The 27,430-nt window shown below is 44.9% G+C and overlaps 2 protein-coding genes across 2 annotated transcripts; both read right to left on the bottom strand.

Moving 5' to 3' along the window:
- Positions 1 to 589: 589 nt before the first annotated feature.
- Positions 590 to 3,730, bottom strand: LOC311191988 (uncharacterized protein; the record flags this gene model as incomplete). The annotated part of the gene is made up of 3 exons (XM_084264353.1): positions 590 to 696; positions 1,983 to 2,045; positions 3,670 to 3,730. 3 exons carry the CDS (start codon positions 3,728 to 3,730, stop codon positions 590 to 592), a joined length of 231 nt encoding a protein of 76 aa, XP_084120479.1.
- A 1,528-nt stretch (positions 3,731 to 5,258) lies between these two features.
- Positions 5,259 to 26,415, bottom strand: SNCG (synuclein gamma; the record flags this gene model as incomplete). The annotated part of the gene is made up of 6 exons (XM_084264599.1): positions 5,259 to 5,466; positions 5,718 to 5,827; positions 13,055 to 13,141; positions 20,485 to 20,612; positions 21,453 to 21,494; positions 26,295 to 26,415. 6 exons carry the CDS (start codon positions 26,413 to 26,415, stop codon positions 5,259 to 5,261), a joined length of 696 nt encoding a protein of 231 aa, XP_084120725.1.
- Between the last annotated feature and the right edge of the window lie 1,015 nt (positions 26,416 to 27,430).

Raw genomic sequence — 27,430 nt, 5'->3', positions numbered from 1 at the left:
CTGCATCACGGCCACTGACCTCACTGGGCTTTGAATCAAAAAGCAAAAGGGATTTGCAAGACAGCGTGCAATCCTTCACTGAAGGGTCCAATGGAATAAGGAGAGTACAAAACAAGGCGATGTCTTTCTGTGTGGCGAAAATTTTACAATATATTTTATTTATCTCAATCTGAAAATACAGCAGATGGGAAGAGATGACCAACTGACATGAAATATAATCCTGGCTGAACATTTGATTACCTAAAGGAATCTCTGTTTCATCACACCAATGTTCTGGAGTCCTGGAGTGTCACCAGTTTTGCAAATACACTCCACAAATGTGGCAATAATCTTTGCACTGTTGTAAGAGCAGGGCAATAATGCTGCTGAAGCCTTATGAGTCATGTTGAAGACTCTGGACAGAGATCTTTTTTTCCTATATGAAAGAGGAGAGGGACCTTTTGCCTTAAAACTCTATATTTGGAGAGAAAGAAATTATCCACATCTCAAACAGGTTTTGTTTTTCCACACAAAGGAGTAGGGAATTGCAGTCCAAAGACAGATTTTTACCAAAGAGATTTACATGCAATACAGATTGCTTAAATCAGCATTATTTCTTAAATCCACATTTTTTCCCAAAGCCAGACATTGCTTCTGCAGCTTGTCCAGTTGCTTTTTCTACCCCATCTTGTGCCATCTTGGAAGCCTTGTCAACAGCTGCAAGAGAGAGAAGAAGATAAACAAAAAGCTTGAAAAACACAACCAGGTTTAATATTTATGATGGAAGGAGGGTGGTGGTGGTGGTGAAAATTACTAGATTATAAAAATATTGGGTTGTGTATTTAAAAAACCAAAAAAAGTTCTCCACAGGTCGTTATAGTAGGGTTTGGGAGAATGTATTCAGGATGGGCTGTGAGATAGGAGGTGTCGCTGGGAAGTTTTGGGTACTGATCTGAAACAATACTAGACGAACGATGGGATAAAACTGGAACAGATCAGTTTTGGTCTAAGTGTAGCCTGGTTTATGGAGGAGGGTGCTTTGGATTAAGAAGTGCTGCTGGGATGTTTGGGAAAGATGAGCCTAGCAAGCGATAGGGAAGGTGAAGGAAGCTTTCTTCTCTATTACCTCCTCTGTTGCTTACTTGAGGCACTGCCGGTGAGACCTGTGCTTGGCTGTGCCACTCCTGAGTAGGGACTGTGTGCATCAGGAGGGGAACCTGCAGCAGGGTCTCACTGGGAGGGATGAAACCCTCACAGACAGGGCACAGCCTCTCCTCTGGTATCTTAGGTATGTTTTGACAATTTTGCTGCTTCCTCATTTAACGTTAACAAGTGCCCAAGTCCTGCCTTCTCATCACACCACGGAGCTGTAGAGGGTAACTGCTCTAAGGAGGTACTGTCAGTGCATTTTGGCTTCTGTTAAACATTTGGGATCACAAAGTTCCTAATTCTCTCCTCATTCTTAAAAAATATTAAAATTAATTGAGAACTGAGGTAGGATTTTACTTTAACTTTGTTTCCAGTCCTCAGAAAGAAGGTGCCACCACTTTCCTGACGGCACCTTTCCAGCTGCAGGACCATTAACGTTTGACTGTGGCTGCTGCCTCAGCAGGTGCAAGGATTAAGTGGGGGGCTGGACTGGGATGGATCCCTGCCCTCTAGGCTGGGGAGGCAAGAGCTGTCACGGGGTTACCTAATCCTCAAGAAAGAAGGACAAACTGTCGTCCATGCTGTTCCCACAAGTTTTCTCTAATGGAAGCCAAAATTGGAGTGTCATGTACTTGGTTGCCGGTGGGGAGTCAGCTAGTGTGGTACATCTGCCAATAAACATACAGGGCTACTAAGGAACAGATCCTCAAATCTTGGCCCTGGGAGATTTGTAAGAGGCCAGGAATTGTCTGTGAAATCAAAGGCTGAGAGCACCCGTGGGACAGAGAGAAACGAGCTTTTGGCTTGTCTTGAGCTGCTCCATTGTTCCTTGAGTGGAACCTTGTTTCTCCTACCTTTCTGGCTTGCATCTGTAATCTGGTTGACTGCATCCTGAGTAGCCTGTCCCAAGGTGTTTGCTGTAATTAAGGACAAATAAAAGGTTTTTCCAGATGTTCACATTTATGTTTCCAGGAATTCCCTATGACGTTTCATTTTTCTGCAGAGGGTTATGCCCTGGCAAGAGGTAAGGCTGGTACCCAGCAGGCTGAGGCTGTGTGCTTCCCTCATGGGCACCCTGGGAGCTGCAGGTGTTGCCAGAGCAGCTTGCAGTGGGATTAGTGTTCACCTATGGTCAGCTGAGCAAATTGATGACAGCTAAGAAGATAAAATAAAAAGGAGATAAAGCAGCAAAGATTAGCAGTGAGTTTAAATGATGATCTTTAGCTGCCAGTGGCTTATTTTACACTACGCTTGCTTTTATTGGTTGTTCTAGCTTATTATGCTCAGAGGAGTTCAGCCATCTCGCCCCCATTTTCTTTGCGGGCCATTTAGGAGTAGTGCATTTTCCAAAGCATAAGCAAACACATTCAACAGAGCAGGACAGGAGAAAGGGAGATATTACAAATAAGATATAAACTGAAGAAGCTAGAGGTGTAAGAGACCAACTCCAGAACATAAAGCATTAAAAAAGGGCGGTGCCACATGATTCTAAAGCGTCTGGCAGTCATGATGGCCACCCTATCTCTTTGCTAGAAGTGGTGGCACCTCCGTGGCATGAATATATTCAGGAGACAGCATGGGCTGTTTTGTTTCTCAGGGGGTGTACTCTCACGTTTCTGGATCTGCTATACCTTACTTTCTCCAGGTGCACAGGAGCTTACCGTAACTGTGAGGTTACTCCCATGTTTCAGCTGCACAACAAGGTGTTAGCAGGATTAGAATCCAGCACTGATACAAGTTATACCCTGCCAGGAATGAGAGCGCGCACACACACACCCAGAGTAGAGGGTGTACTATAAATGCTAGCCTAAGCCATACACATATTGACATTTTTCATTTAAAGGGGAAGCTATTATACATTGCATTGAAAAACTGCCAGTTAAAATAACAGTGCTTGGCCCTACCATGTGGGCATAGCTATGGCAGATCTGCAGGCACAGGTTTGTGGTTTGGTTTTGGTTTTGTTTTTTTAAAAAAAAACCTCTGCAAAGTCTAGTGATCACTGCTGGAGAAGAATACAACAGAAACATACTTGTACCACTCCTTACAATCCATTCATTGCAATCAATGTAGGTATTACCAGAAGGCATTCATAGGCAGGCCAAGTAGCAAACATTCATCCATCCAACTTCTTACAAGGAGAGCAGCTTAAAAACCTCTGCAGAGCATGAGCAAAGACAACTGAGCAATGCAACTCCTGGCTACATGAGGTTATTGCTACCAAAACAGGCTTCACCACTCTAAAAACACTAAGTTTAAGGAACTGTTTGGAGAGTTTGGGAGTTAGATGATGCTCAGCAGCCGCTGAGGGAGCTGTGGGTGGATGGATGTGGTTGGTTGTGCTGAGCCAAGAGCTGTGGCCAGCCTAGGTCCTTCTCCAGGTGCCAGCCAAAGTTTGGCCCCCAGGAACTGAAAGAAAAGCAAAAGCTGTGTCCTACCAGCACGGATGAAGCTGGTAGTGTGACCTGCCATTGTGGCTTCTGCAAGTGCAAGCAGCTGCTAAGCCCCCTCAGCTACAGAAAGATAACGAATCTCTCTTACCAGCATTCTTTGCCGCACCTTCAGCCTGTTCCTTCAGTCCCTGGATGTTCATACCCGACATTGTGGCTTCTCACACCTGTTAATACTTCTCTGCTTCAATAAAATGAAAGCACCTGGCGATGTATAGTACACCATGTGAGGAGTGTCCTGACCTGTCCTGGTTTTATATGTATGCCAGACGACCTGCTGATGCTTTTGGGGGTGATTGGTACAATGGGTGGAGTTTGAATGTGAGGAAATGAGAGCTGAAAATGCACACAGAAAAGCTATTTATTTATCCTCCTCAGTGAGAGGGTGTGCTCAGGTAGAGATTTCTGCTTCATTGCCTTGTCTTTGTCTGTAAGTTTGTTTTGCTGGGCTTTTTGTGAATCGAAACCACAAAAAAACCTGTTCCACCACCACAGAGAAAACCAAACCATTGAACTGAGTTTTGTGAGGAGTGCTGGAAAACTTCTGAAGCAGCAGTGCCTGGGCATGACCAACTAGAAACCCAGCGGGTTGAATTCTCCTTCCTTCATCCTGAGTTGAAGGTCCTGGGAACAGAAACCATCTCAAACTTTATTCATTTCTTAGCAGTTTTCATCACAGTCCCTGGTGGGATATTGTTAGATGGTGAGACTTGTAATTAATTTACTTGTATTTTTATAAGAAAGTGCTAATGTAGTCATCTTTCCAGCTGCCTGCTCAAGTCAGATTGAAAAAGCCCAGGGTTAGACAGGTAGGTCTGCACTAGCAGTTCTCTGGGGAAGAGAAAAAAAAAGCAGCCAAATTAGCAAAACCAACGTTTCCCAGAGTGGCTTTTCATTACAGTTTTGTTATTGCAGAAGTACTGTTTAAAATAATTTCTTCCCCTTCCACCACTCCAGTAATAAAAGTTTCTGGCTTTAACCACTGGCATTTCACAGATTTCCATTAGCCTCCAGAATTTATGTATTTCTGCCACCAATTCCCAGGACAAAGAAACTTTGTACAAATAAACTACTGGCAGACTCGGGGACCAAAGGTCTCGCCAGCTTTGTGGGGCTCAGATTCCTCATCACCAATTTCCGGCATAGAAAGCATCTTGGTTCAGACAGTCACATTCATACCCATATTTGTCTTCCTGAGGAAAGCTTTTTTTTTGTTGAGAAATGGGCATGAGAACAAGCTGCCATGAATAAAGTAGGGTGGGAAGTGACAGAGCTCATAAGTTTAGTACTTCATTAGTATCCAAGTGAGGAAGAGCGGCAGAAAACAAGGTTAAATGCATTCCTTTGCTGCTTCTATTCAGCCTGTTGCTTCAGAAACCCCTTTTCAACTTTGGCACTGCTTTTTTATTATGTCAAACAGCAATTCTCTTTCCCCCCTAGATAGGTCAATTAGCATTTTAATTATGTATTCACTTCAGGCATCCTTTTCAATTCCTTGCTGATTTCTTTTCCTGAACAATTTTCTTACTCCAACTTGGGAAAACTCAGATGAAAGGTACCTGGTATTTTGGGAGGTCCTGGAAATTATTTGTTTTGGACAAACCCTGCTTATCTTTTTTGCCCTGACCTTAGAACTTGTCAACAACAAAACCATGAGAAACAGGTGGATTTCAGCCGTTCTCAACCACCAGATCGCTGGCACGTCACTTTGTACATTGTGTTCCTGAGAGCAGGGAGTAGCTCTCCGGCACTCACCAGGAAGCTTGTCAGGGCTTGAAAGAGGATGTGCCCAGGCTTCACCAACAAATACCCTCCAGCGGCCCTCATGGCTCTTTGCTGCTGCTGGAACTTCAGCTGAAGGGCCCCACTTGATGCTGGGAAGGGTACTCTGCTTGAAAAGGAGAACAGGAGTTTGGGACAACATAAAAACTGGTGGGCATTTACACCAAGCATTAAACATGCACCACACCACAGCAATATTGTAGGCTCCTAAACAGTTTGGCTAAATATTGCTCTCTATTTCTGCTCTGACAGCTACCTAGATCACCCCAGCTCCAACTACTATTCTTCCCAGTGGAAAGCTTAGTTTGGCACTTGGACTCAATACGGGTATCTGCTCTGTGCCACTGCTTCCATTACCTCCCGCTCAGAACATGAATGAATTCACGAGTAAAACCCACACCACTGTCAGCATAGCAGCATGAGCCCTCATCTAATGTAATCTTATCCTCAGCATCAAGATCATTATCCTGATTCCAAGGGTTAAAAACAAACGGCAAAGAAAGCAAATTACACTTGCCTGGCAACCTGACACACTGTGATTATTATATTGCAGCCCAGAGTAGAGGGAAAAGGGACCTTTGATATAGTATGCATTTATACCATAGGATGGGACAAATGTTCTGTCCATCAGGTTGCTCATAGAGTTACAAAATCACAACAGATAATTAATATAATGTATTGCATTGTCTTTATTCACCTTGTGAGTTAATGCTACTTTTCTAAAGCTAACATGAAGCATTTTGAGCCAATGTTGAATACAGATTAGAGCACTCAGATACAAGAAGGTTGATTGAGCTGAGCAAAAATTATTTCATCTGCTCAGAAATTTCCCTGAGTTTTCATTCTATCCTTTTATGAATATTGGAACTACTAATGTACATTGGATCCATACCTGGATACTGTAAAAAAACATTTCTCCAAAGAATTTGACCTTACCTTGTCCTCTAAAGAGAGTAATATCCCAAGAGAGACTGTTGAAAGCTTTTCCTGAGATAGACTGTTTAAGGAGCGGGAAATATAAAACAGTTACTTGGTTCTAATTATAGACCAATGAGTAAGAGAAATAACCATATGGCTTTGAATCCATTCCTATCCCGGTCCAAGCTATAGGTCATCTGACTTACATTTCATTGTATATATCTCCCAACATACATATTCACTTCCACAGGTCCCTTACAAGTGTCATGGGAAGTGTTATGAGCTTGTGATAAGCTGGAGGCCCCATCTGGGCATTGGGCTTTTCTGTGACTTCAGTGGGAGTTCTGTGCAGTTGTGGCTGCCCTGGGAAGTCAGTGGCTATGTTTTTTAAGAAAGCAAATTTTCAAATGTGCTACCTCCTGAAATGCTGTGTCTCCACTATCCTGAACATCTGTGTGAAAAACCTGAGCTTTTCCAATAACTTTTCCTCCTCGTTCAATGCCAGTCTTTGCTTTGACACTTTCATAGGCTTTTTGATAGTCTGTGACCACTGCCAGAGAAGATCTATCACCTGATGAACCTGTCTGGCAAGTATTGTGGGATGATTCAGTTTGCTGTTGTTAGTTCTCAACTATGTTGTCTCAGGACAAGACAAGATAGGGGCGGGGTGGGATATCACAGTGTTGTGAAAGCTAAATGCCACGCAAGAAGTCTCTGTGCTCCTTGTCTCCTGACATTTCTGCAGCATTGATCCAAAGCTCTAGCCTCTAAGTCCATCAGCAGTTTCTGCTCCTGTTTCTCCCAGGCATTACTTCCTTCTGAATGGGTTTCCTGGTCTTTGATTGCATGATTTGGTGTATCTTAAGGTCTATTCAAACTGCCTACATGGAAAGTTGGTTTGGGCTTTTGCTCCGTTCAGCTCTCCCTACCTACTGAGACTGTGGAGATGTGAAAAAGTGTCACCACGCCCAGCAGTGCTGTCTGCTCACATCTGATGGGTAATCTGTCTCACCAACAGGCTTCTCCCACACCTGGATCCTTGGGCTTTTTCTCCATATTCTGCTGCTTCGTGGTGAGTTGCCTGTGATGAGCAGTAGGTTGTTTCTGTTCAGGGATAAAACCCCAAAACTGATTCCTTAATTCCATGACCCACAGTGCTCTCTGGAGCCAGTTTGCAACCCTAAACACACACCCCAAGGAGCTGTGAATCACTCTGCAAGGTAAATCTGAGGAACAGGAGAGAAATTGGAAATTGTTCTTGTTTACTTTTCTTTCTCTTCTGTATGGGTAACTGTAACCCTTCTGGTTTTATTACCTGATGAAGATTAGAGGTCAGTGATCAGAGCTAGGGCCCATGTTTTATACATGAAAATAGGCAGATGGAGTTACTTATATGGGAAGTGTTGAAATTCTTATGAGTTTTGTTCAATTATAATTTTACCTTTTTTAAAAAACTAATTGAGAGTCAGGACTGAAGAGTTTTACACAGACCATTGATTGAACACAGACCACAGATTGAACTAAAGCTGTTCTAATTCAGCTAAATTAGCTCTTCAGTTCAAACACAGAAATATATTTCTGGGAGAAAAGTGGGTCTAACTGATTCTTCATTTACATGGGTGGCAACCTTTGTTGGAAATCATCAGCCAAAGCGTGAGGTCAAAATAAGGCTGGTACACACAGATTTCTTTACCTTCTGGTTTCTGAATCTTCAGGAAACATCTAAGAAGTGAAGTGTCCAGTTTCTTCCATCTTCTGGAGCACTGAAGACTAAAAGCATGCTTAAACACTGGGATTTTTGTAGAGTCTTATGATACCCTGCAGCTTGAGTATTAGGAAAATAAATAAATTGGCTGGTCTTTAAATTAGAAAAAGTAAAAAGTTGAGAAAGGCTTGACCACCGCCTTAAGGTCTGGCACAGGGTTAGGGAAAGAAAACTAGTCCTATCCCAGGAGTGACTAGGAAAGCCAAGGATGTGAGATGCAATGTAAGCCAAGGACAAGGATTATAGGAGGGCTGTGGACCTCTTTCTTGATACACTACAGCGGCAGCACATGGCTCTACCCTTCTGGCACACCACCTTGCTGCCCACCCCACTTGGGGCTCAGCTGGCAAGGAAGGGTGGGTATCAAAGAGCTATCCAGCTTACTTCTCTCCCATACTGGAATCCACCCAAAAAAAATAGCAGTGCCAAAGCTTGACAGAACACCTATGCAAAGTTGTGCAGGTAGGGTTTTATCCAACATCTAGAAAGCTGAGTTTTAATCTGAGTTTATTCTGATATGTTCTTAACAGCATGTCGTAACTTCTTGTGGTGTAGTAGGGCTGCGGTGCTTTTATGAAACAGTGAAAATAAACTACATTTCCATACAGGCAGAAGTCTCAAAGTAGTGAGAATATCTCATTGCATATCTTTTGTGAAGATTAAAAAAAAACCCAGGTTTTAGTCATGTGCTCTGAGTTCACTTTTAGGGCACGCATGATGTAAGACAGAAAATAGGACTTTCAGATGAAGTGGGATTTTAGGAAGTGTATTATTACCTGATTTGCATTTAAATTAATGGAAATCACACTGAGATACTCTGGAGAGAGCTTTCTCATCTGCAGCCCAAACACCTCTGATGAACCAAGCCCTGCATGCCCTTGGCTAAAATGTAATTCGGGGAGCTCTCAAAGGTTGTGAACTGTATTGGAACAAATCACTTAATAGAACTGCAGTTTTACATGGTAAGTAAGTTTTGCTGTTACAAGGTGGAGGAGGAAAACCTGATACTTGTCAACATTTTGCTGGTCACTTGTATGGCAAAGATGAGGCAACACTTCCCAGCGGCTGTTCCTGGCTTGCTGGAGCACGATGGAATTCTGAGTGAGAGCATCCGATATCATATCATCAGGGATGGACTATGGCTCTTCCACACCAGACACCCAGTGCTGCCCCAGCACAGTGGGATTAAGTTAACCACTCCTACAAGAGAAGTATCACACATACAAGGTCCACGTAAATAATTCACAAGGTGAGATGTGTCCAAGAAACTCTTGATTGCCCAGGCCACAACCTGTCCACAAAAGAAATAATTTTGCTAGCATCTGCCTCCATCAATTTGTACTGGGGTGGGGGGCTTTCAGACACCTCCCTTGTGAACGCACCTTCTGCCACAGGGTGTCTTCTGATGCATTTCGTCCATCCTTCCATTTCTCAGCTTCCTCCTATCGCCTCTCATTAGGCTTGATTGAATACAAGTACAGGCTACAAGTACTCTGACTGAGTACAGGCTTCTTTTCCATGCAGCGAGCCAATCAGACATACAACAAAGTTTAATTGAACAATTAGTACATAATCTTTTGACTCTTTCTTACCTCTGACAAAGGCCTGGCACCTCTGCTCTCCCTGGCTGGGCAGAGGCCGGTTTGGGGAAGCGAGAGAAGGAAGTGGAGGCTCCCCAAGCCATTGCGTGGGATGCTCTCACATGGGAGGAGACCACATGTCCTGATCTCTCTTTTTGAGGCTTGTGATCACCTTCTGCAACACACTCAAACCCTCCTCCAAGCTCCCACCGCAATGGGACCAGACCAGACCTTGGCAGGGGCAGCGGCAGGGAAGTGCTGAAGGCACAAACACTGCTGGGTGAGGTAAGGAGCAGGTGGGTGCAGGGACAGAACTTGAGGGCATGTTCAGACACTCCTGGTACCTGTAAGTTAGGCAATAGTCAAGCAGTGCTTTTAGGCTCACAGTTCTAGGTACCAGTGTGCAAATACTAGTTAAATGCTTACCTTCCTATATCAAAGAAGATGCTAAAGGACAGCCTCCCTCCTAAGCAGCTACTTAGCTCAGCACCAGAGCACAGCATGCCTGCACTCTTAACTCAGCAATTACATTCCTCTCCTGGTTTAGGTCCTTTTGAACCAGTGGCAAAGCCTGCTTGAGCGGCAGCCTTCAGGGAGCAGCTTACTTCTTACTTTCATCACTGCCTGGCACAGCCAACACCTGACCCTGTCTCCCTCGTGTGCGGTAGCTAGTGAGGCTGCTCACCTCCTCCCTGCCCCCGTTGCTGGCACAACATTAATTTTGTATCCCATAGAGCAAAGCTTTAGAACAGAGGGTTTTTTTCCCCATCTCTCTCTAGCAAGCACTAAGAACAGACTCCTGCTGCTGGGTGTACACAGCCCTTTATACCCTCTTACCTCAGCCTCCATTTTAGTTAGGCTGTTTAATTGGCAAGTTCTGCGGATGTTTTGCAGGGCATCAGGAAAGAGTACGCACATCTCAGATATAACTTCATTGAGGGGCTGTGTTATCTCTGCTAGGGTTCTTTTGTTCCCATTTCTTGTTGAGATCAAACATCCACTTGGATGGAAATCCCATGGTCTCTGCAAGGCAAAGCCTTACACGTATTGTTAGTGTGCAAGAGAGGCTGATAGCACACCTTAGATCCTTCCATGCTACAGCAAGACTCTCCTCTAATAACTTTTGTAGTCATTGTTACACAGCTTAATGAAGATTAATGCCTGATTTTGAAGCAGCTTACACTGGCTTCTTGTGGATTTGTGGATGCTCTGCGTGTAGGTGGATAAAAGACCACATTTTCAGATCCATATTTACTGATGTGCTTCAGACTTATCCTTCATTATTTGCAGCAATGAACTTCCAGCAACATTTTCCCATTCCCTGGGAGGAATGGGAAGGTCTCTACTGCTCTCACTCAGCAGCTTACCTGCAGACAGACCCCGAGTGCTGTAACTAGTGTTTGTACTGCACCAGTAATTTTCCTTTGTCACCTATTATCAGATTCAAGCATTTCACAGGAACCCTGCCCACCCCTGCCAGCACTAATGTGGTTCTGATCTAACAGGTCAGTGAACATCACATTTCTTTACCTTCTAGCCATGTGTTGCACCTAGTTGTCAGGACAGAATTTTCAAGTCCTGGTGTAAGCAGCATAAACAGATGCTACTTGAACTCAGCATAACTTTCATGTCCTTTTATAAAGCCTTCTCTTTTTTTCCCTAATTTCCACACACACTGTCTTAAACACCAATTTAAAAAAGCAAAATCTCTATTTTTCAACCCTGAGAGACAGATATCTGGCCCACTTATGCTATTAACTTAGAAATACATTTCTTTATTATTTCCCACCTTTTAGTCCTGAGATCCTTGTATTGTAATGTTACACTTTTACAGGAAGAGTTCATCGGTTTGGAAGGATCAACGTCTAAAACACTCAAACGGAACTGACAAACCAGCAAAACTTGTTCAAACACTCTTTTTATTAGTTTAAAAAAAAATAAATCTCCACGCTACCTAGAGATCCCAAGTGCAAGTGCAGATGGATGCAACACACAGATCAGTGAGTCCGACCAAAACACACAAAGCCAACAGGTCGGGAAGCCAGGAGGGAAGTGTGGAGGAAAACACACCCCGGTACACGGCTGCACTTTACTTACAATCAGAGGAGTCTGGCTTACATATATTGTATGACTGGTTTATGAAGCAAGTGAAAGGCTACAGAGCTGAACGTATTTAATCTAATGGAGAGCGGGGTTTTCCTGCTGTAGTGTCAGCTAATATTTCTGTGTATGCTCTTGGAACGCTCTCTTTTGAGCTACAAGTCCTTAAGTTGATTAATTGCCTTCATTTTCACCCTGTGAAAGAAGACAGATGGGAAAACAGTGAAATATTTTCAGTGGAAAACATATATAAATAAAATTAGGAGAAAAATCAATGCTGGTAGTCACCACATAAAACCTGTAACAATGACTGCATGTGGTACAGAAAAGAAAAGAATTCCCCTTTCTTTCTGGAACCAGCCAGACTCCTGCTGTAACTCAGACCTCCGGGGAAAAGGAGGATGTGATTTGTCTTGTAGTTGAAGTCTGTGCTTTCTGCTGCCAGGTCTGCCTCCCACCCTGATGGGCAGCCTGGCACTAGTGCTTATGTTGCCATAAAGTCCGCTGCGCTAGCAGCATTCAGTTTTGGGACTGCCACTGGGAGGGCTGGTGGGAGGTGGTAAGGTGCCAGCTGAAACTTTTGGTAGCTTCAGGAAACATGAAAACATGCTGAGTTTTAGGAAAGTTGAAAGTTGGGGAGGTTGGGTGCAGACAATACGGTGGGGCTCGTGGAGCTGGCAGCCAAAGACCTGGGGGCTGAAATCATCAAGGAAATAATGCATGAAAAGTGTTGGACCATTTAAGGCATCCATGTTGAACAATAACAGGCTGTCCTCCCTTGTTTGAGGAAGAACAAGAGAAATTGGCCCAGAAATTTGGTATTTGACCCAGGACGAAAGGACATTGCAGGTAGAATAGATAAGAAATTAAAAGAGCTTAAATATAGAAATATCTAACCTGTTAACTAAAAATCTGTAGAAAACTCTAACTTGTTATCTAAAGCTCTCCTAAAGCATGGCTGCAACCAGGAAGACGCTATTCCATGGGATGATAAAACCACAGAAAAGCATTAACTATTATACAGTGTTTACACCCCAAAATCAGCCCAGAGCAGGCAGCAGTTATAAACCTGTGCAATCTGTCACTCATGGCTAATTCTTGGTCCCAAAAAAGGAAGCAGCAAAGGCACAAACCAAAGACCTCAGGGGTTTTTTTGTCAAATAACTCATGAAAGTGGGAATATTGGCAGGCTCCACACACACAGCAGATCCCAAAGGACACAAAGCAAAGGGGAGACTGTCCTGGGGAAAACCAGTATCCCAGAAAAAGCCCATGTGTGGTCTGGAGACCCCAGGGACCCTGGGGCAGTCAGGGCTGTGGCATCATCTTACCTCTCCTCCGCCGGCTGTGCTTGCCACCGGTCCCCCCTCTCCCGCCACCCCCGGCTGCTCGGGCGGCTGCGGCGCTGCCAGGTCCTCCTGCCAAGTCACAAGTGAGATGTTTGCCCTTACTGCCACATGCAGAGTCATCACCCTAATCTTAGACAGACTATTTGAGCAGACTGTGCGAAATGGGTCTGAGCAGTGCACAAGCAAATAAAACACTGGGGTTAATAGATGGCAAATATTGCCTGAAATAATTGTTTGGTGCAGCTTGATGGAGCAGATGTCTATGAAAAAGCAATTCAATTTCTTACAGCCTGGTTTCAGGTCCCTTTCATATAAAAAAATCAGGTTTTTCAAGACACCAGAGCTTTGACTCCTTCAGTGTGAAAAAATTTGGCAGGAACAAATAAATTTACCTGGAGTAAGAACAATTACCCTAGCCTTTCCCTAAGTACTCAGTGCATCAACTAACTAATACTAATTTCAGATATAGCAGCATTGTGGTGGCATTAACATCATGCCTCAGATAAAATTTCATTGCCAAATGAAAAGCTTTCCTTTGTGTTTGAAGTTCAAGCATTTTCCTAAGCACTTTGGACTGTTTTAGCTATGCCCCCACGCCTCTCAGCTGCTTTTCTATTCAAAGAGAGGGAGAAAAGATTTATTACTACCCATCAATTACTTTACACATGATTTTTCCACATGGGAAGGGAAGACAAAATATCCTGGCCACACTGCATGCATGCAAGGGCCAGAGAGGAACCAGAAATGTGCCGTTGTGGTATCCGCTGGCAAGAGCAGGAGGAAGCAGAAATAGCAGGACCTCTACAGTTCAGGCCCCAAATCACCAGGGAACTCAGCTAAAATTACAAAGTTTCTCTGTCCCCTTTGAGCACACACGCCCAGCAGCATCCCAAAATTTTTACTGTCTTTTCCCTGCATGAAGACAGGACCACAAGAGAGGGAACCTGAGAGTCAGATACCACCTAAAGGGAAAGTCGGTTTAGCACAGAAAGGAGACAATTTGAATTTCAGTATTTTGGAAGCACGAGGCTTTAAAACACTTTACCTGCATACAGGGCAATATAAGAAAGACTGTACCCTATAACTTAACAGTGCACATTAGGTCAAAACAGGTAAACAGACTAAAATTGTATTTTAAAGCTTTACAAGCAGTTTTTTTGACTGTTAGTTGGAAAGAAATGAGACCCCTGCAATGCAAGTCAACAAGGCAGATGCTTCGTACTTGTTTATTGCATGGGGCATTACCAGCTGCCATGAGAAATTGTGAAGGTGAAGCAAAAGCAATGGCCTGAGGTGCTGAACTGCACCAGGAAAATAGGGGGACAGCTCTGATGAGCACAAGGACAAACACAGTACATGAGCACTGCCTCTTCCCTGGGCAGGGAGCTCAGCTCTGGCAGAGGTGGAAGCAGTCACGAAAAAGGGGATCCCTTCCTCAGGATACTGCATCCGAGAGCGATGGGTGGGAGGAAGAATCCCAGTTCAGCTATTGTGCTACTTATTATATGCCTTAAATTGTACTCTGCCAAGACTCCACTCTGGAGGGATAAAAGTGACTCAATCATCTATTTTTAGAAAGGGAAGTAACCATGTTTCTGGACAGTGTTTCTGAACTGTGGTGGGGGAACCAGCACAATGGCAGGATGAAGAGGTGTCCGGCTGTGTTAAGGACAGTTGCCTCACAGCCTTTTTCTCATGCGCTTCCCACCCTGCCCTGAACAGGGATCATGAGATGAGGAAGGGCTGCATTCTTCAACTGGGTGTTGGCTGGCTGGGGATTTTGGTGACTAGTTAGGAAAATAATATATAGAGGAGAACCATGTGATGCGATGGTCTTCAGTTTGGATGAAGAGCCAGAAATTCCTGGGTACCAACCCCAGCTGTACCAGTGACTCACAGCATGATGCTGGGCAGGAGAGAAAGGGTGAAAACCCAGGCATCTAAAGGACACCAAGAGCTTTGCCATTCCTTTCAATTCTCATCTCCTCATTACAAGGGATAAAGTGTTCTAAGGGAAAGGTATGTTGCAACCTTGAAGTAACTCGTAATCCTCCTTCTGTTCTTAAATGGCAAGTGGATTTTTATTTTCCAACACAGAAATTGTGTTTTGTCTTAGAAAAAGTATTTTAAATGAAAATAAAAAATAATTCATTTACTATCAGCTGTTTTCATCTATTTTTGGGGAGGATGGTTGAATTTTTTTGTTTAGATAACAGGAAAAAAATGAATAGTTAAACATTATAGTCAAGTGAAACAAGACTAAGAATTAACTACAGGAATACTATATATAAAAACATTAAAAAGTATAAAACCTTCTTTGCATATAGAATATGTACACACTGTGGAAGGTTTATATATAGTGCAATATTTCACTAAGGTTATAAAATATAGTTACATGTTCATATATGACTGAATGAAAAACTCAATTATAACAGGAGTCTGGGTTTAGATATTTTAAGATGTTTTTAAAACAGATATTAAAAGTCCACAGATTCTGAAAAAAAATAGTTACAATTTGATTCTTCAGATCTCTCTATTTCACAGGTTCTACAAAATTCCCTTTTACAGTTCAGTGACTGCGTTTTATGTTCTGTTGGCTGAGTCCATACATGAAAGGGAATTTATATTTTTATCCTTATTATGTTATAGGCCAGTTGGGATTTTTGCTGTGCCCAAAAATTCCGAGATAAACAATCTTATCCAACAGAGATCTAGAATCTCAATAGTGGATGCTGAAACATTACTCATCAAAATCTGGACAAATTCAGTGGGAATTACCTTTTTTTGGTATTATTATTTTAAAGCTATAAGCCCAGGGAGGTTCACCAACAACCTAACGTGCTACAAACTTAGCAGCCCGCACTGTGGGATACAGATTGCATAAGGTGGAGGAAGGTTTGGCCTCCTGCAGTGCTCTCGACCTTGGGCATTGGAGCAAACACAATGCTACATGGCAGTGTCCTCAAACCTCTCCCCTGTAATCCCTCCAGCAACCTAACAGGTCCTACGGATGGCCTGAATGTGCTCAGAGTGATCCTGACAGCTCTGACTAGGAGGTCAACCTGTGGTTAAAGCAAGCGGACCTGCAGACAGAGCAGGACAGACAGATGGGTGCATGGGATTCCTCTGCCTCACCCTGCAAATCCAGGGGAACTCTTGGGGTAGATTTGTTTTCATCCAGCTCACAGACTGACTCTCTTAGGGTTTCCTGGGGCTGCTTATACAAATAATACATATTAAATAATGTTTACATTATCATCCCACAGGATTACTGGGGCACGGCCTTTAGCCACGAAGCACATGCACAGTCTTGTATACTTTAAGGCTTCACCAGTGCCACTAATTCAAGCTTCTCTGCATGTGAACAACATGTGTCTGGGTGCACTAACTAATGAGAGTGGAAGGGAAGGACGGAGAAGGAGCCTGTAGGCCGGGTACCCCACCCCACACTGCTTTTGCAGTCTGTCTCCCCTGCTCCATGGGACACTGGAGGATACCAGTGAGATACATCACTGCATCAGTGAAGTACAATCAAGCTTGAATACAAAGGATAAAGCTTGAATACAAAGGCAAAGAGTTCTGCCTGTTTATTCTACTTAATTGCAATGCAGTTTGGCTGCTGATTGCCCTGCTCCTCCTGCTTAGCAGCTCTGCCCTCTGTGGCCCCTCAGACGCCTTTGGTTTTTCTCTCATAGTGGCACACACCCTGCCCAAGCCAATTCAAACAATGAGGTCACTCATCAGATTCTGCTTCTAATTCCTTCGGTGCGACTGTCTTGGCGTCGGTGGTGCCGCGGGGTTTAAGTGAACAGAATTCAGGCCACAAACGCCAACCCTTCGCGTTGAGAATGTGCAGAGGTTAGGGAAGCGAGACGCTGCCCCGCGGGTGTGGCGCACGTGCGCTCGATCAAGCCCAGAGAGAAACGACGTGACCCAACGGATGTGCCCCGCGGCTGCGCGCAACTGACAGCGGCTCCAGTAATTAATGGAGCGAAACAAAGAGATGGGCAAACCCAATGCTACATGACAGAGCAGCGAACTGACAGCCAAATCACACAGATCTAAAGGGAAGATCTAGATGGGGAGTGTGGGGAAGCTGGGGAAGCTCATCCAGTCCCCGAGGGACATTTTGTGAGGAGAGGGGTGTGTGTGTACCTACATGAGCTTGTTCCCAGCCACGTGGTGCCTGCAATGCAGCAGACTTTGCGCGGTGTCATGCAGATGATGAATTAATTCTTTTCTAGGACAGGGATATTTAGTGGGTGGCTATCTGACTGAAATCCCCCAATATCCACCCCAGGGACGGGGTGGACCACAGACAAAACGTATTACTGACGGGTCTTGTTCCTTTCCGTATCAGAAAAATTGTCAAGGGTTTGTAGCTTCATAACTCTGTTATTTTTTAACATAATAATTTAAAAACTCCTCCAAAACCAGTCAACACTGTGTTGTACTCAGTTACGAGTGCCCAGGCCAGTGCCAAAGCCCTACTCTGTGATGCCAACGCTACTCAAGGTTTCTCCTGTCTGGCACTTGGCATCCCTCTGTGGGCATAGAGTTACTTCAGCCCCATTTCCTTCTGCCTGGATCCACTGAAGACAGCAAGGAGCGGCTGGCTGCCAGCTACTCCACACACATCCATGTTTCAGTGCCTGCCATATTCCTCAAAGAGCTGAATTCTTCTAACATGACACACTCCCCATGGCCAAAGTTGCCATCTGATACACCCTCATAGTTGCGGCTGCTGCCCTGGGTAAAATGTAATCCAGAATCCTTAGAGTTCCCCACTCCTTGCTAGTATGTGTCTGTCACTGATCCCAGCTGTCAAGCCGACAGATTAAATGTCAATGAGCTCTCCATGATTGATATTAATACTGGGAATGCTGAGCTGAGGACATGCCTTCTAGGCCACTCGACGCCCCAGATTTGAGTCATCCTGTGGCACTGCTCAGTGTTCACTGGGCATTCACACAGGTCCCACCATGCTTTAACCAACCCCTCTCCAAAGTCAGCAGGGAACAAGCCTGGAGATAGCTGAAAACAAATAAGACATTAGCAACTGCTCTTTGCAATTATAAAGGAGGAGGATGGGATGGAACACTAACAAGTCTCAGGACTTGATACAAAATCTTCCTCAGGCTTCAGGGGCTGGAACACTTGTGTGTAATTTCAGGATTGCAAGGTCTTAACAGCAGGTATTTATTTCTTAAACATTTAACAGCTATCTTATCACTCTTCTTAGTATACCACCAGTGGGCCTCAAATGCATTACAGTGCCTGGTGCTGCTCTTGGTGGCCTCTAGCTGCGTCTCCATTAGCAAACTGCACAGCACAATGGCAGTGGATCTGGAGAGAAAACAGCTGGTTCCCAGAGCCCAGCACAGCCCCTTCGCTCCTTTCAGAGGCTTCCCACCAGGACAGCTCTGGCCCCATGGCCATCAGCTGGGATGCGCTCTTTGCATAGGATGCTCAATCTTCCATGTCATCACTATCAAAGGTATCTAGCAGATGCAACTGGCATATGTTGAGTGAGGATCACTATGGGATTTACACTCCTAAACTAAACTGAATTAAATGAGTGTAGTAGATGACTCCTCTCTCACAGAAACAAATGTTTTGCTAACTTTCTTTCTCCTATGACTCCTTTTGCCTTGCTTTTCCCCTGTTTTCATTTTGCTGTCCACCTCTGTTAGTTAGTATAAAGCCATGATACCGTATCTAAAGCAGTTTCCCAGCTCCCTCATTTAGTCTGCCTTACAGCATGTGACACTTCCCACTTGTTTGTCTTCCCAATCAATCCCCACTTTAACTCTAAACTGGACACATAGAAGATGCCAGAATAATAGTTCATGTGCTTAATTCCTACACACTCCGGGAAAGTCATGGCTTTATTATATTGCCTTCATTCTGCATAATTATGAACCATTATTAGGGTGAAGAAATCACAGATCTTCTAAGGAACTCCCAACACAAGGGTGGAAACAGAAAACACAACTGGTTTGAGCTCTGAAATTACCACTAAGTTGTATCTCATCAGTCTTTGAGGGGGGCATTCAATTAGGATGAAAGGGCAAGAGGATTGCTACTGCTCACTCCTGACCAGAAAGCGAGGCAGTTTGGGATCTGAAAGACAGATTCCTACCATCAGCAAATTCCTAGCTGTCCTGGGTCAACCACCCCGTGCCTGGTCAGTCAAAAGGTACGAGGGGGTAGTCTGGCCCCATGGAATTGGGAATTGCTGCTGGCACTCCTGCAGCCTTTCTGCTGTTCCCTGTGGGAAGAGAGATTAATCTTATCCCGAGGGCTTAGCAGAACTTCTCTATCTGCCCTTTTCACATGCTTTCAGGAGGACATTTTGCGTCACTCATAGCCACTGTTCTCCTCTTTTGTTAGGCTATTCTCTCAGGATTTATATGCTGTGTAGAAGTTTTGTTTCACTTCACAATGTGTTTACGTGCAGGTCAGGAAATTCATCAGCCAACTGTCTGAACAATTAAACCAATTTTGGCTGGCCTCACTTTGCTTTGCTTCGGGGCTTAGGTTGGTTGTGACTCATCTAGCTCATGTTGCCATCGGTGCCACTGAGCACAGCTCTCTGAAGAGGGGAAGTGCAGCCAGGCTTACCTAAGGCCCAACAAACATGAGCCTCGTGTACTGTACAAATGATGGTTGCTGCTTGTTACCACCTGCTGAAAGCATTTTCTCTAATGATCAACTTTCCCTTCAACTAGGGAGCTGTCCTGCCCCTTCACACGTCCCTTAATCCCCTCGCTTGAAGCAACCCCCTCCGTTTGTCCAAAGATGCTGGAGGCCAGGAGACGCCTTGTCTGAAGCTGCCTTAATCCGTGCACGATGTGGGTCACGCGGCCTTTCTCAACAAGGGCTCGGTTCCTGTCAAATTCAGCACAAAGCTGAGCAGGAGGGTCAGGCTTTCTGCTGGGATGGGCTTTGCCTGAATTGCTGCTGCCCTCTGCTGCCTGCCGAGCTGCTGGGGCTGAGCCCCTGCGCCTTCCCACCCAGCTCTGACTGATACGGGCGAAGACTGATTGTGTCCGTCTCATTTCTTTTGTTTGCTGTGAGGGTGGTCAAATGCTGGCACCGGGTGCCCAGAGAGGCTGTGGAGTCTCCATCCTTGGAGATGTTCAAAACCCAACTGGACATAGTCCTGGGCAACCTGCTCTCATTGACCCTAAGGGCTTTGGACTAGATGAGGTCAAGAAGTACCTTCCAAACTAAACAATTTTGTGATTATTTATTATTATGCCATAATATTAAGCATTATATAGGAGCAGATATTGCAGAAAGCCTTTCATTAAATAGGAAAAACCAGCAAATGTCACTATTTGCAGATATTTGAACTGTAAATCCAAAGACAATTCTTGTTCTGCACATCACCGAAGAAACAAACATACCTTTTTTACAACTCCTGTAGTGGCCACGATGGTCTCTGCTCCTTCTACAGTCTTGTTTGCCACTGTGTTGACACTGGCTACTACTGCTTCGCCCACCACATTGGCCTGCTCTTTGGTCTTCTCAGCAACTAGGGATTTCAAGAAAAGCAAAAAGTCAATGAGCAAGACACGGTCAAAAGGCAGTCACTGGGACCAATTAAAAATGCCCCCTACTTGGACTTTTTTTATATGACATCATGTCTGAATTTAGATCACGCACACCAGGGTTTTGTCTGACTCCAAATGCTGCTCAGAAAGCAGCACTGCAGCCTGTCAGTCTTTGTGAGCAACTGGAGAATGAGAAATTCACTGTGAGATGCTAAGGGCCAATTGTGTAAACAAGGTATTTTGCATTGCAGGCTGTGCATGTAACTTCTCTTTGATTTACTACACCTAGGGAGGAAAAAACCAACTAAACAAAAAAGTAATTCAGCCACGAAACTCTCTGGGGAAAGGATCTGTTAATATCTCTTCAAGGCAGTCCAGGTGTCTGCTCCACCTTGGAACTTGGGATACCTGGAAGGATCCCTCAGGGTCCCTGACTCTGTGACTGCCTGACAGGAGTCTCTCAAAGACCACAGTTTTGGCCCAACAGAACCCGACTCAGGTAAATCCTCTCTGCATGCTGGGCAGAATTCTTGGCACTGAGTAATGCCTAAATTCTGTGAATCATCTGACTCTGCCACGTTACGTTTGTTAGATTTTTCTGACCTTCTCTGCTGATTAAATATTTTCTCCCATCCACGTGGACTGCAAATGCCAGACCCTGAACTGTCACTCCTGGCGAGCACCCTCCATTCATCAATGGAAGGTCATGCAGATCAGCAGTGTCCCCCAAAGCTTTTCCATCTGGCAGGAACGATGGTCTTATCAAGAGGTTCAGCAACACATCACAGATTTCGACATCCATCTCAGGACTGTGCTCTTACCTGAGGTCACACTTTGCACTACGCCTTCTTTGGTTTTGGTACCTGTGAAAGGAAACACATGGTGCATCAGGGCGACCTGGCAAAGAAGCCCCTGATTTCTGGACCAGGACAGCTTTCTGCTCTTAGGAGGCACAGTGGGGAGCTGTGGCATGGCCAGCCCCTCCTGCTGAGATAGGAGCCATTCACACAGCCCATGGGAGGGACCAGCTTCCTTCTCCAATAAAGTCAACAAGTACCTCTGTGTTGGGACTTTGATAACTTCAACTGCAAATTGTCTGGAGATGCCTAGACCTGAAAAATCTTGATTATACCACACTGAAGTAAGAAGAATCGTACTGGGAATATTATAAAAAGAATCCCAAAAAAGAACACCACCCCCCCATGACAACCAACCAGTCAAGTGGAGATTCCCATTTCACTGCCTCAGCCTAGGCTGTGATTGCCAGCTCACAGTGATCAAACAGAACACAGATGTTTTCAACTCAAATGATGAAAGCGCGCCATACGTATGCTTACATTGTCATCTATCTCGCTGTTCTCAAGGCAGAAAAGTTAACAGGATGTGAAGGCATTCCATTTGCAACACAAAAAGCCCTTAAGCAATAATTAATCTCTGCAGTTTTGCTCCAGGCTTGAAGTGACCCGCTGTACATCCCTCCTATTTGCACACCGCAGCAGCATGTATGTCAAATCATATGGTAGATGGGCGGTCCCCACCCTAAAGAGAGACTTTTTCACATTACAGGAAAAAAGGATCATATTTATCTCTGTTGAAAGTGAAACGTGCACCAAAATGCTCCACACTTTACTGTATTTTGGAAATCAGCTGCACTCTCATGGGATTTTTACGAGTTTCCCATGCTGATACAACAAAAGGAATTTTATGGCCAACTGTCAAAATGATAAAAATAGCCAGGCAGATCTTTAACTCCGGAGGTACTGGGGCATCCACGGGTGTGGTGGGAGAAAGCAGCTACCAACCGCACCTCCGTGGCAGTAAAGCCGAACAGGTGCCGTGCCCTGATAACAACAGGTCCTGCCCAATACACGTTACATGTCACTGAGTACAATTCTCAATTGTCCATTTGTTTTGGTGGTGGTAAGGGTTGCCCAGGGCAAAACAAAGCTGTTCTCCTACAGTATGCCCCCAACATTTCACTCCACCCTCTCAAACTGTGTTAAAACTGAAGAGATAAAGTCTTTGTGCTTTACGCTGCTGTGTATTGCAGCTCCTAATGACGCACGAGATACATGTGCACTGCTGTAAAGTGGATTTATTAGTGATGCCCATGATAAAATGATGTGCACAGCAGCACAGCAGTGAGCAGAGCAGATGCAAGTCTTCAGCCACGAACATGAGCTCCTGAACGGGCCAAATGCACACAGTTCAATTCAGGTGCCATCCTGCTTCGGCTTCCTCTCGCTGCCGGTACCATTCCAATAAAAGACTATCACAGTATTGATTTGACAAACAAGATCTTATCACATCAGACACAGATGTTCAAGCTTAGCCCTTCCTTGTTGGGTTTTGGTCAAAGAGCAGTTGTTTGGTAAAATATATAATTTGCTGTACTAGCTTTGCATACATCTCAGTTTTGCAGTGAACATGCTGAGACAAGAGCTGTAATTCTGTATATATTTTTTTAACCAGACTTTTGATTTAAGATGAACATCTGGGCTCAGTTCTTTTGCTGGGTGGGGAGGAGTGGGTGGTGGAAAATATTTTCTGGTGGAAAATAATGCCAGAAAGGAGGAACACAGGTAGAAAGGAAAAAAAAAACCCCGAATCCATTTCACAAGAGAAGCAAATGGCAGTGGGCAGTGCCACTGCTGCAGTTTGGGGCGAGCTTAGCCCATCCTCCTAGCCCTGACCACACCCGATGACTCAGGCTCAGCATCCATTATGCACCATATGAAATCTGACCTTCTGGCTCTACCCTTGCCAGCAACCCGCATCTGTTGAATCAGAAAGCAATCACCGGATGCTCAATCTCATTTCACTCATTAGTTCTTGCTGGCAGCTTGTGCGCACAGGATTAAAAGTTCACGCATCCTACCTCTTCTGAGTGCTGTGAGTCAGCTGTAAGAGCCTTGGAATTGCAAGGGTGTGGCAGAGCCGGTGGAGCCCTGTGCAGTGGGAAGAGGTCTGCAGTAGAAAAGGATACTGTGATGTCCCGCAGGAGTGTGTGCTGGAGCCACTGTGTTTTAGCAGAGCTTTGGGCACAGGAGCTTTCTGTGACATGCACAATCGAAAGTGTTCTGGAATACTACAAGTGCGTTCTCTGTTGACATTTCCTGAATTAGAGTATTAAGCAGTACTAATGATCTTTTAGCCAACACTCTGGTGCAGCTTTCCATTAACTTCATTGATTACCTTCAGCATCACTTATCACCGTAACCAAATCAAATAAAAAAGCCCATTGAATCAACTCCTGGATACACATCACCTGTGCAAGAAGCCACGGCCCCTTCAGTATACCCAGAGGCTGGTGCAGTTTGGAGGGCAGACTGTGGTTTCACTAAGCTCAAAGGTGGCCCCTGCCACAGGGTCTCCCTCTCTTTTCATTCTCTACCCTAGACATTCCTTAAGCCACACGGTGGGCGGGACCACCCTCAACTTGTGCGTCTCCCGGCGACAGCAGCATCGCTGCCCAGCCCAGTCGAAGCGCATTGCAGGACTAGCACAGGAGGGAGGCACTGCCGGCCCTGGCATGGGCTGTGGGAACTGAATCTGCATGGCCTGGGGAGGAGAAATGCGAGGTGGCCATAGCACCCTGGTGACACCATCTGTTCCAGGAGACGCCTCTGAATGAGCATTATTTTCTTTCTCCTGGCATAGCAGCCGCAAGCCACTCACCAGATGTGGTGGTTGTGCCCACACACCTGGAATCCTCCTTTGAGAGTCATCAGTGAGTTAACACAAACCTGAATAAAACTTGGTGATACACTTCTTCCACCCTAGGCACTGGGGGGTTTTCCCTTCCTTTCCTGACTTTCTGAAAAGAGTCTCAAGGTTTTATACAACTATTATTTTCTGCTAGCATCCAAAAATTCAGGTTGCATCACATAGTGCTCCAAGCTGCTGGGATGGGGCTCTGCAAAGGAAGGAGCAGGGAAGAAACACTTCAGGTCTCTGATTAACCCAAACAGCATAGTAATTCCAATTCTAACCCATGTACCTAGTCTCCACCTTCTCTGCTTATTTAAAAATAAATTCTCTGAGCTAATCAGCATCTGGTCTTTACAATTATTTCCCAAAGGGCTGAGCACCTAAAGCATGCAACAGGAACTGAATCAACCCCAAGGTAAAGCACTCTCCAGTGCATGACAGGCTAGGAAAGGATGGCATATCAAAACACTCAACAAAACAAAATTAAATTTTTTTTTAAAAAAGAAAGCACTTAGTCTTCACCTTTATTGTTACTTGATTCTCATTCAGAAATTTAGGTTTTTAAGAAGGCTTTTAGAAAACTTTACTGACAAGGTTAGACCCTCATGAACAGACTCTGTACCTCGTGGTGGTAGAAAAATGAAAACCAGGTCTCAGCATGGAGATATACAACACGACTCAGAGATGTGAGGAATTACGGTTAAAATTCTTAAACAATCCTTTCTGACAACACTCAAATCAGGAAGCAGCTGGAGCGGTAGGAATGCCACAATTTGACACCCAGACGTGACATTTAACAGGCTGGTGTTTCAGTTCCTGTGCTTAGTTTAATTATTTACAGAGATGCTGTTTACTGTTCTTGAGAGTCAGCTTCAACCTGAAACACGAACTGTTACATACATTCATTTACAGCATGCCAATAGTTCAGCATTAGAAACTTCAGGATGAAGACATTGCCAAACCTGCTATACATACAGTTTGTATTTAATTTGTAATGTACAAATATATACCAGTAGCTATTGTCAACACAGCTGGTTTTAAAGCCAGTAGCTACATAGAGCTGTGGATGTTGCAGCATGACAGCAGGAAGAGCCCCCACGCAAACTTTCCCACTAAAAACCCTCAAGCCCTCTCTCATATTTAGCAAACCAGAAGCTGTGCCAGGCACAGCAGTCAGCACCCAGGCAGTAAGTCTCGGGCAGCTATGACTCTGTAGATTTTATAGTACCTGGAATATCTGACCATCCAGCCGTATAATTGCATGCGCCAGGGAGTGGAGGTAGCAGGTTTTGAGGGTGACCTTGGAGGGGAGGCTTCTGAAACAGCACATGAACCGCAAGAGGTCTCCAGCAGGACATGCCCATCTCCAGGTGTCTCGCAGGGCATCAGACATGCCCATCTCCAGGTCCCATGCTTTGGCCAAGGTGAACTGGGTGTCTCTCGGAAAGCAAGATTAATGCGTGCATGGGGAATGGAGCAGGTCGGTGCACAAGGGAAGGGTTTCGGGATAAAACAGAATGTGTGGTGGGGAAAGAGATGCATCCTGCAATCCCCACTTAATAATGCTGATGGCCTCTCTTGGGGACCTCCTCAGCATCTCTCGTGCAGCGTGGAGGCAAGATGGAGATCAACAGTGCTCAGGTGGCTGGAGAGCAAGTGACTCACCCTGCAAACAATCAGTGCACAGTCATAACAAAACCTTCCACGCTGGCATCTGGTCCCTAACGCTATATTAGTTCTGCCTCCTCCAGGTAACAGCTATTTCTAGGTCTAAATTGTATTTGGGGAAACCGAGGCACAGGGAGGACACGGCACCCCCATGACAGAGCTGAGGATGTTATCCAGACCTCACTTCCAAGCTTCAGCCATGGTACAATTCCCTCAGACTCTCTCAGAGACAATCTATGTGGCAGTTCATGCTCAAATATAGATCGAAAATAGTTCTCTCTTACCCACATACATCACCCCCTCTTTAGTCTTCTCTGCAGCCTCCGTCACTCCCTGCTTGGTCTTTTCTGCAGCAGCCACCACACCTTCTTTAGCAATAGAGAAACCTTTCTTAAAGACATCCATTCTTGTTGATTGAGAGGGTATTACCTGGGCGATCTGAGTGAGGAACAGCAGCAAAAACCAGCACAAGACCAGGACTGCAGTATGCAGCCTTACCCTCCGTGGTACTCGGCTTCTCTGGCAGCCTCTGCCTCTGCTCTTACTCCTCCTCTGGATGAAGGCAGTGTGGCAAACCTCACAGACCTCGCTGTCTCTTGTTGATGAAGTGCGCTGCAGTGTAGCCAATGCCTGTGAACAGAGCTGATACTGAAATATTAATGATATGGGTCTGCTTGGGAAGATTTAAGAAGGGAGGGGGAGAGGAGGATGACATCGGTAGGCAAGGGACTATCTAGAAAATTTCCAGACAGATAAAGCTTTTAAAACATGCTGCAATACTCTCACTCAAGGATGCTCTCATGTGAGGAGGGAGGCTTTTTATCTAAGGAGCTGTGTTCCTGGAAGGGTATCTCCCTGAGGCAGCAGCAGGAGGCAAACACAAGCTCTCCTGGGTTCCCAAAGGATGGAGAGTATGTAAAGCTGCTGGTGTTTGTAGCAGACAAACAGGGTCAGGTTTCTTGGTCTGGCAGTTACCAGAACCAGCCACCCCACACAAAACAGTAACAAGAACAATATTTCTAGCAGCAAAAAGGGGAAACTGCTAAAACTTGGTGCTCAAGTGAAGGGAGCTGGGACTCTCATTTGCATGTTTGTAATTTCAGAAGGCATTTAGCACAAATTATGGGTTTTGCTTGGCTGTACATCCCGTTACAATGATTCATTTCTGAAAAAAACCTCAGATACCTGTTGGGGGAAATCCTGTTTCCTATTTCTTTCTCTGAGTTGCTGTAGACAGAGCTCTGTTCCACCACTGCAGAGTGAGACGTTTTACACTGAAGCCATCACTCATGTTGGAAGCCCGTGCCACAGAGCACAGTGGGGACAGAAAATCATCCAGTGGAGAACTGACTGGTGAAATCTGATAGTCTGCATAGAGCATCCACCCAGCCTCAAGGCCTCACCAGGAAAAAATACTAAC

This window comes from Gallinula chloropus, assembly GCF_964237585.1.
Source record: "Gallinula chloropus genome assembly, chromosome: 5".
NCBI classification, from domain to species: Eukaryota; Metazoa; Chordata; class Aves; order Gruiformes; family Rallidae; genus Gallinula; species Gallinula chloropus.
The sequence above is the reverse complement of the archived record's forward strand: the minus strand, read 5'-3'. Positions and strand labels throughout refer to the sequence as shown.